The following is a 13,551-nucleotide window of genomic DNA, read 5'->3' as shown; positions in this document are numbered from 1 at the left end:
CATATTCTTGCATTTCATTTGGAAGATTCTCTCCCTCCTAACAGGTCCCTTCTTTATACTGGATTATTATTTCAGATGGAAAACTCAGCAGTTCCAAAGAAAATATAGGGTTATACAGGACGGTATGTAGAACACTGGGAGCGTTCACCAGCATCCTAAGTGTGAAAAAAAAATGGACACAAGATCAGATTAGAACATCAGCAGACAACTCCAGACCTAAGTAACACAACAGAAAGGAAAGATTCAGGAGATTTAAGATGGTAGTTTTTAAAGCATCTATGGATGATGATCCAATGCTCTGATGTCTTATATTAATACTCAGGATACTGACGACTTTTTGTAATGCTGAAGATTGATGGGAGAGCACTAAGGGAATTTTGGGTGACTGAGCTTAAATGAGGAAATCTAGGAATACCAATATGAAGCATGACATTGTAAACAGTGGGATTTGGATTCAAAAGTCAAGGGTTTAACTGAAAAGCCCCGATGTAAGATGTTAACATTAGGGGAAGCTGGGTGAAGGGTACATGAGAACTCTACCACTTTTGTGGGGGGAGGGAAGTGACAAACAGCTTGTGGGATATTAGTTCCCCGACCCTGGACTGAACTGGGGCCATGGCAGTGAAAGCCCCAGGTCCTAACCACTGGACTGCCAGGGAACTCCCTCTCTGCAACTTTTTTTATAAGTCTAAAATTATTCCATAAGTTAAAAGTTTACTAAAAATAAAAGTCCAAAGGTTAAGCCTTGGCTCTAAGGTTTGGAACTTCTGAATCTTCAATTCCTCATCTGTAAAACAGGATAATAATACTCATTTTCCTGTGTGGTTGTTGTGAGAAGCAACTGTGGTGAAGTAAATGGAAGCACTCTTTGTGTCCAACTCTTTGTGACCCCCTTTTTTTCTTTTTTTTTTTTTTATTAAATTTTTTAATTTTTTTCTTTTTTTTTTTAAAATTTTTTTTTTTTTAAAGAAAAAAAAATTTTTTTTTTTAAAAAAAAAAAAAAAAAAAAAAATGGAAGCACTCTGAGAACAGCGAAGCACCCAGCCAGTGCTGGTCAGTGATCCAAGGAAGGATCACGCAGGTGTCAGAGGGAAGCAGCAGGCAGAAACAGTGTTTACTATGTGGGTACCAGTCACGGGGAACACCAAAGACCCCTTTATTGTAAAACATCAGCAGCACTCTATGTGATCTTTAGGAATTAAACACAGATATAGGTCTATTCCAAATCCTGAAAGATGACGCACTCAATATGCCAGCAAATTTGGAAAACTCAGCAGTGGCCACAGGACTGGAAAAGATCCGTTTTCATTCCAATCCCAAACAAAGGCAATGCCAAAGAATGCTCAAACTACTGCACAATTGCACTCATCTCACACACTAGTAAAGTAATGCTCAAAATTCTCCAAGCCAGGCTGCAGCAATATGTGAACTGTGAACTTCCTGATGTTCAACCTGGTTTTAGAAAAGGCAGAGGAACCAGAGATCAAATTGCCAACATCTGCTGGATCATGGAAAAAGCAAGAAAGTTCCAGAAAAACATCTATTTCTGCTTTATTGACTATGCCAAAGCCTTTGACTGTGTGGATCACAATAAACTGTGGAAAATTCTGAAAGAGATGGGAATACCAGACCACCTGACCTGCCTCTTGAGAAATTTGTATGCAGGTCAGGAAGCAACAGTTAGAACTGGACATGGAACAACAGACTGGTTCCAAATAGGAAAAGGAGTACATCAAGGCTGTATATTGTCACCCTGTTTATTTAACTTATATGCAGAGTACATCATGAGAAACACTGGACTGGAATCAAGATTGCTGGGAGAAATATCAATAACCTCAGATATGCAGATGACACCACCCTTATGGCAGAAAGTGAAGAGGAACTCAAAAGCCTCTTGATGAAAGTGAAAGTAAGAGAGTGAAAAAGTTGGCTTAAAGCTCAACATTCAGAAAACTAAGATCATGGCATCCGGTCCCATCACTTCATGGGAAATAGATGGGGAAACAGTGGAAACAGTGTCAGACTTTATTTTTTTAGGCTCCAAAATCACTGCAGATGGTGACTGCAGCCATGAAATTAAAAGATGCTTACTCTTTGGAAGGAAAGTTATGACCAACCTAGATAGCATATTCAAAAGCAGAGACATTACTTTGCCAACAAAGGTCCATCTAGTCAAGGCTATGGTTTTTCCAGTAGTCATGTATGGATGTGAGAGTTGGACTGTGAAGAAGGCTGAGCATCAAAGAATTGATGCTTTTGAACTGTGGTGTTGGAGAAGACTCTTGAGAGTCCCTTGGACTGCAAGAAGATCCAACCAGTCCATTCTGAAGGAGATCAGCCCTGGGTGTTCTTTGGAAGGAATGATGCTAAAGCTGAAACTCCAGTACTTTGGCCACCTCATGCGAAGAGTTGACTCATTGGAAAAGACTCTGATGCTGGGAAGGATTGGGGGCAAGAGGAGAAGGGGACGAGAGAGGATGAGATGGCTGGATGGCATCACTGACTCGATGGAAATGAGTCTGAGTGAACTCCGGGAGTTGGTGATGGACAGGGAGGCCTGGAGTGCTGCGATTCATGGGGTCGCAAAGAGTCGGACACGACTGAGGGACTGATCTGATCTGATCTGATAGGTCGTCCTAGTATGTTGGCTGTGGCACTGCCATTTATTAATACATTTTTAGAAAATGTTAGCAGTCATCTCAAAGAGAATAAATAAGAGGGATGGGGCTAGTAAGAAACAGGAAAGGGCAAAGGAACCAAAGGGAAATCAGCAGCTTCAAAACCCCAAACATTCCTTTTATGGATGTCCCCAGATCAAAACACCAATATCCACTGGATCATTGATAAAACAAGAGAGTTCCAAAAAAAAAAATCTACTTCTGCTTTATTGACTATGCCAAAGCCTTTGAGTGTGTGGATCAAAACAAACTGTGGAAAATTCTTCAAGAGATGGGAATACCAGACCCCCTGATCTGCCTCCTGAGAAATCTGTATGCAGATCAAGAAGCAAGTCAGAACTGGACATGGAACAACAGACTGATTCCAAATTGGGAATGGAGTAGGTCAAGTCTGTATATTGTCACCCTGCTTATTTAACTTATATGCAGAGTACATCATGCAAAATGCTGGGCTGGATGAAGCACAAGCTGGAATCAAGATTGCCGGGAGAAATATCAATAACCTCAGATATGCAGATGACACCATGCTGATGGCACAAAGTGAAGAAGAACTAAAGAGGCTCTTGATGCAAGTGAAAGAGGACAGTGGAAAAAGTTGGCTTAAAGGTCAACATTCAGAAAACTAAGATCATGGCATCTGGTCCCATCACTTCATGGAAGATAGTTGGGGAAATAATGGAAACAGTGACAGACTTTATATTTTTGGGCTCCAAAATCACTGCAGATGGTGACAGCAGCCCTGAAATTAAAAGACGCTTGCTCCTTGGAAGAAAAGTCATGACCAACATAGACAGAATATTAAAAAGCAGAGACATTACTTTGCTGACAAAGGTCCGTCTAGTCAAAGCTATGGTTTTTCCAGTAGTCATATATGGATGTGAGAGTCAGACTCTAAAGAAAGCTGGGTACTGAAGAATTGATGCTTTTGAACTGTGGTGCTGGAGAAGACTCTTGAGAGTCCCTTGGTCAGCAAGGAGATCCAACCAGTCCATCCTAAAGGAAATCAGTCCTGAATGTTCATTGGAAGGACTGATGCTGAAGCTGAAACTCCAATACTTTGGCCACCTGATGCGAAGAACTGACTCATTTGAAAAGACCCTGCCTCTGGGAAAGACTGAAGGTGGGAGGAGAAGGGGATGACAGAGGATGAGATGGTTGGATGGCATCACCAACTCAATGGACATTGAGTTTGCATAAACTCTGGGAGTTGGTGATGTACAGGGAGGCCTGGCGTGCTGTAGTCCATGGGGTCGCAAAGAGTCAGACACAACTGAGCAACTGAACTGAACTGAGACCAAAACACATTTTGTGGAGACAGGAAGAAAGGTGTTTTCTAGTCTTTACCTACCCCACGTGACTTGGTGAGTGATCCGGAAAACTTGCACACAGCTTGTATTAGGCCAGCTCAGCCACCAGGTGGATCTTCTGATGGCGGATGAGGTTGCAGTGGTGGTTAAAGCTCTTCCCACACTGGTTGCAATGATGAGGGCGCTCCCCAGTGTGGCTTCTCTGATGCTCGATGAGAAATGAGTGCTGACTGTAGCTCTTGTTGCACTGGCTGCACTGATATGGCTTTTCTCCCTTGTGGATTCTCTTATGCTGGATGAGACCGGCACTCTGGCTGAAGGCCTTTCCACACTCCTTACAGTGGTACCGTTTCTGAATATTGTGGATTCCTCTGTGATTTAAAAGACCCGAACTCTGACTGAAGGTTTTCCCACACTCATTACACTCATAGGGTCTTTCTCCAGTGTGAACTCTTTGATGTCAAACCAGACCTGAGCTCTGAGCAAAGCTCTGTCCACATTCCTCGTATCTGTGTGGTCCTGTTCCTACAGGACTTCCCCAGTGCCTCTCTACCCCACCCTTATGTTCACTGACTTCTCCATGTTGGGGCCCCTGCTGTGATTCCTCCCAGGTTTGTCCATAAGACACTTTACCACATGGTTCCACTCTCTTAGGACAATGTTTCCTTAGCACCAACTCCCTGTCCTCAGTCTGGGTCATTCCACCTGAAACAAACAAAAAAAAAGACCAGGTAAATGTCACTTGTTCCCTGAGCCTAGTGATGAATGGGCTGCTATGTGAACAGAAATGCAAGGTGCTGCTGCTTCTTTTTCTTTTTAATCTATGTATTTATTTGGCTGCAGGGGTCTTAGTTGTGGCACATGAGATCTTTGATCTTCATTGTGGCATGCAGAATCTTTTTTTTTAGCTGTGGCATATGAACTCTTAGGTGCTGCACGTGGGATCTAGTTCCCTGACCAGAGATCAAACCCAGGTCCCTGCATTGGGAGCACAGAATCTTAGCCACTGGACAATCAAGGAAGTCCCAAGTGAGGTACTTCTATTCTGATGTCACAGAGTTGGAAGGAGGTTACAAACTGAGGGGCCAGTGTGGCAACACCTTCTTCCCTACAAACGAGGGAAGTTTGCCCTCTTTGGCAAAATGCAGCTAGGTGTCCCCACATGGATGAGGCCTGAAGAAATTTTTTAAATATTCTTCACAAGAAGAGAATGGTCAGGATCTGAGTGGCTTCTCCGGAGTCTTCCCTGAGAATTCCCTCCACACTGTGATGCAGGGAGCCTCACAGTGACCCTTTCTAAAGAAAGTTATTTTGTGTAGACCTCCGATCATTTGGTCATTTATGGAAAAAGTGCTGAGCTTCTCCTATTCTAGGTGCTGTAGGAAGTACTTTACTCTTTCTAATCTGTAATCATCCTGGGTGCATCCCCAGGACAAAGCCTCAGCTCTAGTGCTTCTCTCTTCCTGGAAACTCTGACCTCAGAGCTCATTCTCTCACTTCCTTGAAGTTTTCACTCAATTCTCACCTTCTCAATTCTTCCACTTAAAACTACACTCTGTGTGCCCCATCCATAGCAGTCAAATTCCCTGTATGCTCTATTTGTGCTTTATTCTGTAACACCACCTTCTAACAAATTATATCATCTTATTTACATGCTTATTATTTGTCTCCCCCTTGCTATATACAATCTTATCTCCATGGGAACAAGATCTTTCTGGTTTATTCCCTGAGAATCTTGGCTGGTGCACAGTGGTGGCTCAATAAATATTTGTTGAATATTTAGAGAAATGATTAAAATCAATGTTACTACTATGGCCTGAACTGACTGACCCAGGGGCTGGTGCTGAGGCAAAGGCTGTTCCACAGAACTGGTTCACGATGGACAATAGTCAACCAACCTAATTAGCCCCCTCTATTTAGATGAGTTGAAGGTGAGGATGGAGAAGGGCTGCTGTGAATCCTTAGGATGTCTTGGGTTCCCCACATGTGATCACCACTTTGCAACTCAGAAAAACCCAAAACATTAGACTCTTTCTTTGACATCTAACTGCACTGTCCCTCACACTCCTGGATAGGTACCTCTTAGGACTCCTCTGGGATGAGACCAGGGTTCTCCACTTCCTTTTAGCTGGGAGATGACAACAGGTTTGCAAAACAGAAATGTGTCTGCAGAGAAGAAATGGGCCACAAGTGAGACCAGTACTGCCCTTTTGCTCAAACTTTACATTTACATCTGAAATGTACAAGGGGACTGGGTAGAATATAAAAGCCAAGACATTTCCCACTTTTTAATAATTATCATTTATACAGTGTTCCATGAGTTACAAAGCACTTTCATGTATATTATCAAACTAACCACAAAACCTGTTCATGTTAGTATCCCACTTCTTAAAAGAACTAAAGATATGCAAAGGAGTCTGTCTATAGCTAGACAGACTATATTTAGAAAGAAATCTGGAAAACACACAGCAATTTGACAAGAATATTTACTCCTGCTGAGTTGGACTTGAAGGAGAACTTTTACTTTTACTATGTAAACTTGTGTATTTGGGGGATTCTTTACTATCTGTACGCATTTTAAAAGAAACTCAAATTCAATGATATAAAGTAACTTTAAATGTTGCTTGGCTAAAAAACTGAAGAGCTGGAACTTGGATTTGGTCCTTGTAATCTGAAGTACTTCCTACATTGCTTTTACAAAATGGGCTTTTCCTGAATGTACAACACACGTGTGTACTGACAGTGCTGTAGGGAGCACTCTCTGATCTGTAGAAGCCCTCTGGATACTCTCCTGTAGCCACTGTAGATGCTTAACACATATTAGTTGAATGAATGAATGACCAGATGGATGGATGGATGGATAGATGGATGAAGGACTTACTCAGATGTGCTGTGGAAGAAGGGTTCTCAGCAGGGTTCTAGATGCAGGCTTGGAAGGTAGAAGAAAGGAAAAAATGGCCGAAAAATGAGAAGTCCAAGTTCATGGGGAGAGGAAGAAGAAAGTAACAAAGGAACTGACTGGAAAGATGCCCATTAAGGAGGAAGATGAAACCAGAAGGAATTTTAGTAAGATGAGGTCATGGGAGTCAGAGGAAGGTCTGCAGCAGGCACAGAATTACTCATCAAATATAGTTTTAATTTAAATTAAGAGATGTATTCCAAAATCATAACTGTGTGATTGCTAGGGTAAATGAAATAAATAGAAGCTGGAAACAGAATGACAAGAGAAGTTGTTGCTTTGATACACATGGGGTAATGTGAAAATGAAAACAGGAGACCTCTGCTGTGGATGGATTACCAGAAGGATAACAAAAAGTCAGTAAGAGGCTGTGATGTTATATGTGGGCAATTAGATTGGATTTGGAGCCAATTGTGCAGGGAGAGTTAGAATGGGAAGGCAACTGACTCAGCCCCAAGTACCTAGTTCTATACCCACTGGTGCCCAGTGCTGACGCCACTAAGAAGATTACATACCAAAAAAATGGCAAGGTCTATTCCATTGGATTCTCTCATCCGGTCTGCCACCTACTAAGTATATCTCATATCTCTTGACTGCAAATGTAAACCCAAATCGACAAGGGTGGCCCTGGTAATTTCTGATAACAGTTACAATATATTAAGCATAATGTGTGCCACGTGTTTTTCAAAAATTGTGTTCAATGTTAGCAGCGACCTTTTAGAGGTACATATTTGTTATTGACTGAACTGTGTCATGCCTACCCCAAATTCATCTATTGAAGCCTTAACTGTATTTGAAGATAGGGTTTTCAGAGAGGTAATTAAGGTAATTAAAGGTGGGGTCCTAATCCCATAGGACTGATGTCCTTATAATAAGAAGAAGAGATACCCGAGTACGTTCTTGCTCTCTCTCTCCTCTTCTCTCCACAGGCATGGGTAGAGAGAAATGCCCATGTGAGGACATAGCAAGAAGGCAGCTCTCTACAGTCCAGGAATAGAAGTCTCACTAGATATCAACTCTGATGGCATCCTGATCTTGAATTTCTAGCCTCCAAAACTATGAGAAAATAAACTTCTGTTGCTTAAGCCAGTCAGTCTGTGATATTCTGTTATGGCAGCCTGAGCAGACTTTTTGCAGATGAAGAAACCTTGATGAACTGGTTAAGTAACCTGCCCAAGTAAAAGCAGCTTCCAGAAACTCTTAGCATTGCTGGTAGAGCATTTTGTCACCCCCTGGTTTCCCAGCTCTGGTTTTTCTGTCCATCTGTGCTTGACCAGGTGGGATATGTTCAACACCAGATAAATCCTCTCCCTCACCTGTCTCTCCGATAGGGTGGGGCTCCTGAGCAGAGTCAAGTGTGAGTTGGGGCTCCTTAGGCTGGGACTGAAGGGCCAGTGACATATGTGCTTCCAGAGACACTGCCCTTTAGAAAGGACTTCTTGTTCCTGTCTGTAGGCTACCATCTAGAAACAAAGAAACAAGATTTATTTTTTTTAAGATATAAGATTTGAACTCTGAAGAAATTAACTGTCTAAAGAAACACTTTTCAGAAAGACACAGAAAGCAAGGTCTTATTTAATCACCAAAGTCAAGGGGATACAAAGCAGAGGACACAGAGATCCTTGGTGATCGACACATATTCTTTCCCTGGTGAATCTCCCTTCCTACCTCGTGTTGCGGTTCATCGAGCTCTCTCTCCAGATCCTCTAGCAAAATCACTGCTTCTTCCCCACTCTCTGGACAGTGTTCCCGCATCCAGCCCTGCAGCTCTTGGGGCAGGATGGACAGGAACTGCTCCAGCACTAGCAGGTCCAGGATCTGTTTCTTCGTGCTCACATGTGGCCTTAACCACTGGTAGCAAAGTTTCCGGAGTCGAGTGAGAGCCTCTCTTGGTCCAGGAGTCTCCTGGTAGCAGAGCTGTCGAAAGTGCCTTCGGGAGATCTCTCTTGCCAGTGGATTACTGCGTTTCAGTCTGGATTCCTGTTTTTGAGGATGACTTTCTGCCTCCACTTTTTCTGTCAGAAGTTCCTCCCAAACCTTGGGAGCTTGCATATCCAGGCATAAAATCTCCTTGAAGTCTATATTCATCTTGACCTTGAATAGCTTAAAAGGCACCCTCTAGCTGGAGTTATGAGTTAGAAACACCTTTGGAAGTTCCCTCCTTTTAATCAGTAAAAGTCATTGTTTAGGTAGAAAAATGGCAACAGTTAATGATAGAAACTTATAATCAATTGTTATAGACCTAAACCTCTCCACTGAAAGTAGTGACTTGCTGACCAAAGAATGAAATAATGGGATAAATAAGGTCATAATGTACAAAAAGCAGACTTTCAAGTTACCAAGACCTCAGTTTTATTCTGATTCTTTTACCAATTGTGCAATCTTGTGCCAATTTCTTATCTTCTTTCTATCTCAGTTTTTTAATGTGAAAAAGAAATAGCAATAATATCTTACAGAGTTCCTGGAGAAATTAGGGACCAAACAGATCACTCAGAATGGTTAAAAAGTTCAGACTCATTGTAAAAAAGTTAAATTAGAGAGAGAGGAAAAAAAAGAAAACTGTTTCTTGTCTTAGACTAAATGAATGAACTTACTTTTACTGAAATCTTTACATGAGTTTTTAAAATTAATCTTCAAAACAACCACTAAGGACAGTTTCATTTTCACTAAATTTACAGAAAGGAAAGCTTAGGTAGACTGCAAATTCTCTAAGTTTTCCACACTGCTCCGCTGATTCTCAGAGTAACAGCCAACACTGCACAACACCCTACAACATGCTTTCAGATACAAGACTACATTTAATCCTCACAATTACCCTCTGAGGTTTGATTACAACCACTATTTCACTAGATAAGAAATGGGGGCCAAGGGAAGTTAAGGAGGTTGCTTATGGTTAAATTATTTATCAGGACAGTCCTAGGAATCTACAGAAGCCCAAGGGAGAAGTCTGCTCACACCCAGGCAGGGCCTGATTCCCAAGAGGGCTGTCTCCAAAACGTCAGGAAGAGCAGCCCAGCAGCAGAATTTCAGCGTTACTGGCCCTGGGGCAGACATCTGGGGAATCGGAATCCAGGGTTAAGCGGTGGGAGGGGGAGGATAGGGAGCCCTGATAATGTATCTTTAATCCCTAGGCTCCCCAGGGATTTATATGCACTCCAAGGTTTGGGAATCAGTAAACCATGGGAAAGGGAATTGGAAAACGTCACATTCTTCACTGGAAAATCAGTCCATTCAACGCCCCTTTATCTGCTTTTAGAACCAAAGAGTGAGAGTATTACACACCGGCTGTCCAAGAGGAAGGCCACAAATTTGTCCTCAACTTCCTTGTACCCAGATATTTTCCCAGACTTCAGGCATTTCCTGTCCTGAGTCCTAATCCTGCTGCGGTTATTCACAGGGAAGACCCTTCGTCCCGGCAACCCTCTCCCGCGCAAGGTATTCCCAGCCTGGGAGACTGATCGGCTCTAGGTCTCCAGCCTCGACCACCGCCCGCTCCCCTCCAGCCTCCCCGAGCCGAGGTTCACTTTTCACATCCCTTTCTCAGCCACACCCACTCCACCCAGGTTCTCCGGACCGTCTCTGCAGACCTGGAAAAGGCGAGGGGGTGGGGTGGTGGGGTGTCCCGCCCCAGCACTGGGAGGAGCACGCCGGGAACAGCAGCCCGGCGGGGAAGAAGCCAGCCCGCCTCGGGGCCCACTGCGCACAGGCACCTCCGGTCTGTCTAGGATTCCGAGTCTCATTTCCTACCTCCTGTGCGTGCCTCACCTGGAAAAGTGAAAGTGAAGTCGCTCAGTCGTGTCCGACTCTTTGCGACCCCATGGACTGTAGTCTACCAGGCTCCTCCGTCCATGGGGTTTTCCAGGCAAGAATACTGGAGTGGGTTGCTATTTCCTTCTCCCCCAATTTCCTGAGCATCCATGTGGTATCAATGGTGAATCACATAATCAGAATTCCATACGTGTGTGGACCCCAGTTAGGTTTTAAACTGAAAACAGAGAGGAAGCACAGACCATAATTATTGAACATGATTAAAAAAAAACAACCAACAACATTAAAAAAAGTAATACACGAATTACGGTTTTTAAAAAACCTAAGACAATGCCAAAATTAATAAAGGGTGGGAATCCCCCCTGTCCCTCTTTAGCCTCACTTCCTTGAGGTAAACAGTCAACTGCCGTTAGCTTGGAATTTTCATATATAGTTCTGATTTCTCACATACATTAGGAGATAGATGGATAGATAGGCATTAAGCTATTTTACAATTAGCTTCCCCCACCCCCATCACTTACTTTAACGTTTTCGTGTCATGTATCTCAGACATCTTTATGGGTCATGTTGGTCTAGCTCATTTAGTGGCTGTGTAATAGTACATCAAGCACCTGCCTCCCAATTTATTTGCCCAGACCCCTACATATTGATAGAGGTCTTCTTTCCTTCCTCCCGCCGCACCCTCCCCCTACCCCCAACAGTTGTCTGGATTTTCAGTAGTGTTGGGTTGCCAAAAAGTATTGGGCTCCGAAAAAATTTTTTGGCCAATGCAACAAATACAAAATCAGTCCAAAATCAGTTACATTAGGTTTACTGGTACAAAGGAGTACAATTATAAGTAGTTAGTCATTCTTCAATTTTATTATGCCAACTAGAACAGCGGCATTTCATAGATTAAACTATGTTTTGTTTTAACAGGACCTCATTATTTATTTTATCACAGCAGTAAGAAAGCATCTTGCATGCATGTAATGGAGGTTCCATGATGGGTTTTAACTCCAAAACTGCAGCTGTATAAATTTCTTTAGTTGTTTTCCTCAATGTTGCCGCCTGAAGGCATTAAATAAACTCAGGCTTCATCCTTTACTTTGACTTCTTCCAAATATCCAATAACTGTGTAATCATTGGAAAAGGCAATGGCACACCACTCCAGTACTCTTGCCTGGAAAACCCCATGGATGGAGGAGCCTGGTAGGCTGCAGTCCATGGGGTCGCTAAGAGTCAGACACGACTGAGCGACTTCACTTTCACTTTCATGCATTGGAGAAGGAAATGGCAACCCACTCCAGTGTTCTTGCCTGGAGAATCCCAGGGACGACGGGCTGCCGTCTATGGGGGCGCACAGAGTCGGACACGACTGAAGTGACTTAGCAGCAGCAGTGTAATCATTAAGAGCACCAGCATGAAGAAAATTTGCCCCAAATTCTGATCACTTTCTCCAATATACCTCACGTGCAAAGCCCTCAGTACAACTTTCCTAAAAACTATATAATGAGAATAAATGCTCACCTTCTCTTGGGCTTTAAATATATTATTCTCTTCCATTTTTTATGCCCATCTGCAACAAGTAAGCACAGTTACCATATGCTTAAATATCTCATTGACAGTTGATTAGGCTCTATAACTGGTTTGTGTGATTTTTAAGTAGATACACTATGGGACTCAGGCCAATTCGACTTAGGGTCAAGTGAACAGCATGCTGGACTTCCTTGTAGTTAAACAGCTAGGAGAATGTCTGTCTCCTGCTTTTCTGTCTGGAGGAAGATTGGCCTGCAGCAGTACCTTGATGAGTATCCTAGGACAGAAGGGATTATTTTTAACTTAGAATTGGGAATCTCTACTGAAAATATTTAAAATGCCACTTAACTTAAGGACAAGAAGAAATGCTGATTACTCAGCTAGCAAAAACATTGAGGGTCATCTGAACCTGGAAACAGGCATATTGGGATACTGACTCTACTGTGTGTTTTATCATAAGTTCAAAAAGAAGAAGAATGAGAAGGAAGAGAAAATATTTGGAGGATTGGTAGCAAAGAAAAGTAAGGAACTAGCTGGCAGGTGAATAGACTCAAGTGTAAAAATATTTGTGTCCCATATGAATCTTCACTAACCCACCATGTGAGAGGTTTCAGTAAGAAGTAGGGAAGCTGATCTCCCCATGGATGTCAGCAACTGCTTATTTAGCTACTTCAGGTTTTGGTCAAGGAACTTTTGAACATGGTGACCTTGACTGCCATGATGGAAGATGTGCATAGACTAAAAAGAAAGAAGCTTTATTTCACTAAAGCTAATCCAGACATCACCACTGTTGAGCTGCAACCACAGTATGGTATAATATCCCAGTAGGAACAGCCAGTCACCTAGGGTCAAACTGATTACACTGGACTCTCTATGAATCTGCCAGCCAATGCAAGAGGCACTGGAGGGGCAGGTTCAATCCCTGGGTGGGAAAGATCTCCTGGAGAAAGAAATAGCAACCCACTCCAGTATGCTTGCTGGGAAAATCCCAGGGACAGAGGAGCCTGGTGGGCTACAGTCCATGGGGTCTCAAAAAGTCGGACACAACTGAATACCTGAGAACATACTCTGTGACAGAGAAAACAAAATTTTACTTCAAAGCAGTAGACATTTGTGTCAGGTGTCTATTGGCTTTCTGTGCCATGTTTCTGTCAGTACTGACCTGATGAAAGCCCTATTCATGCCAGCCCCAAATTAGTTGGGTATTAACATGAAACGATTTTCCCCCAATCTCTATTTTTAATTGGGTATTTGTGAATCCTTTCTTGTCCTTTACTGATAGTTTGACAGATCCCATAGCTTTCTGGCTAATTTTCTCTAT

At 42.8% G+C, this 13,551-nt stretch overlaps 1 protein-coding gene across 1 annotated transcript; it reads right to left on the bottom strand.

Moving 5' to 3' along the window:
• ZSCAN9 (zinc finger and SCAN domain containing 9) lies at nucleotides 1-9,032 on the bottom strand. Its single transcript, XM_005906154.2, is given in 5 exon segments — nucleotides 1-155; nucleotides 4,027-4,690; nucleotides 8,261-8,368; nucleotides 8,371-8,407; nucleotides 8,613-9,032. Coding segments are annotated over 4 exon segments (1,182 nt in total). The 3' UTR covers nucleotides 1-155; nucleotides 4,027-4,073.
• Nucleotides 9,033-13,551: the final 4,519 nt, after the last annotated feature.

The sequence above is a fragment of the Bos mutus genome, chromosome 23 (genome assembly GCF_027580195.1).
Source record: "Bos mutus isolate GX-2022 chromosome 23, NWIPB_WYAK_1.1, whole genome shotgun sequence".
NCBI classification, from domain to species: Eukaryota; Metazoa; Chordata; class Mammalia; order Artiodactyla; family Bovidae; genus Bos; species Bos mutus.
This window is presented reverse-complemented; position numbering and strand designations above follow the sequence as displayed.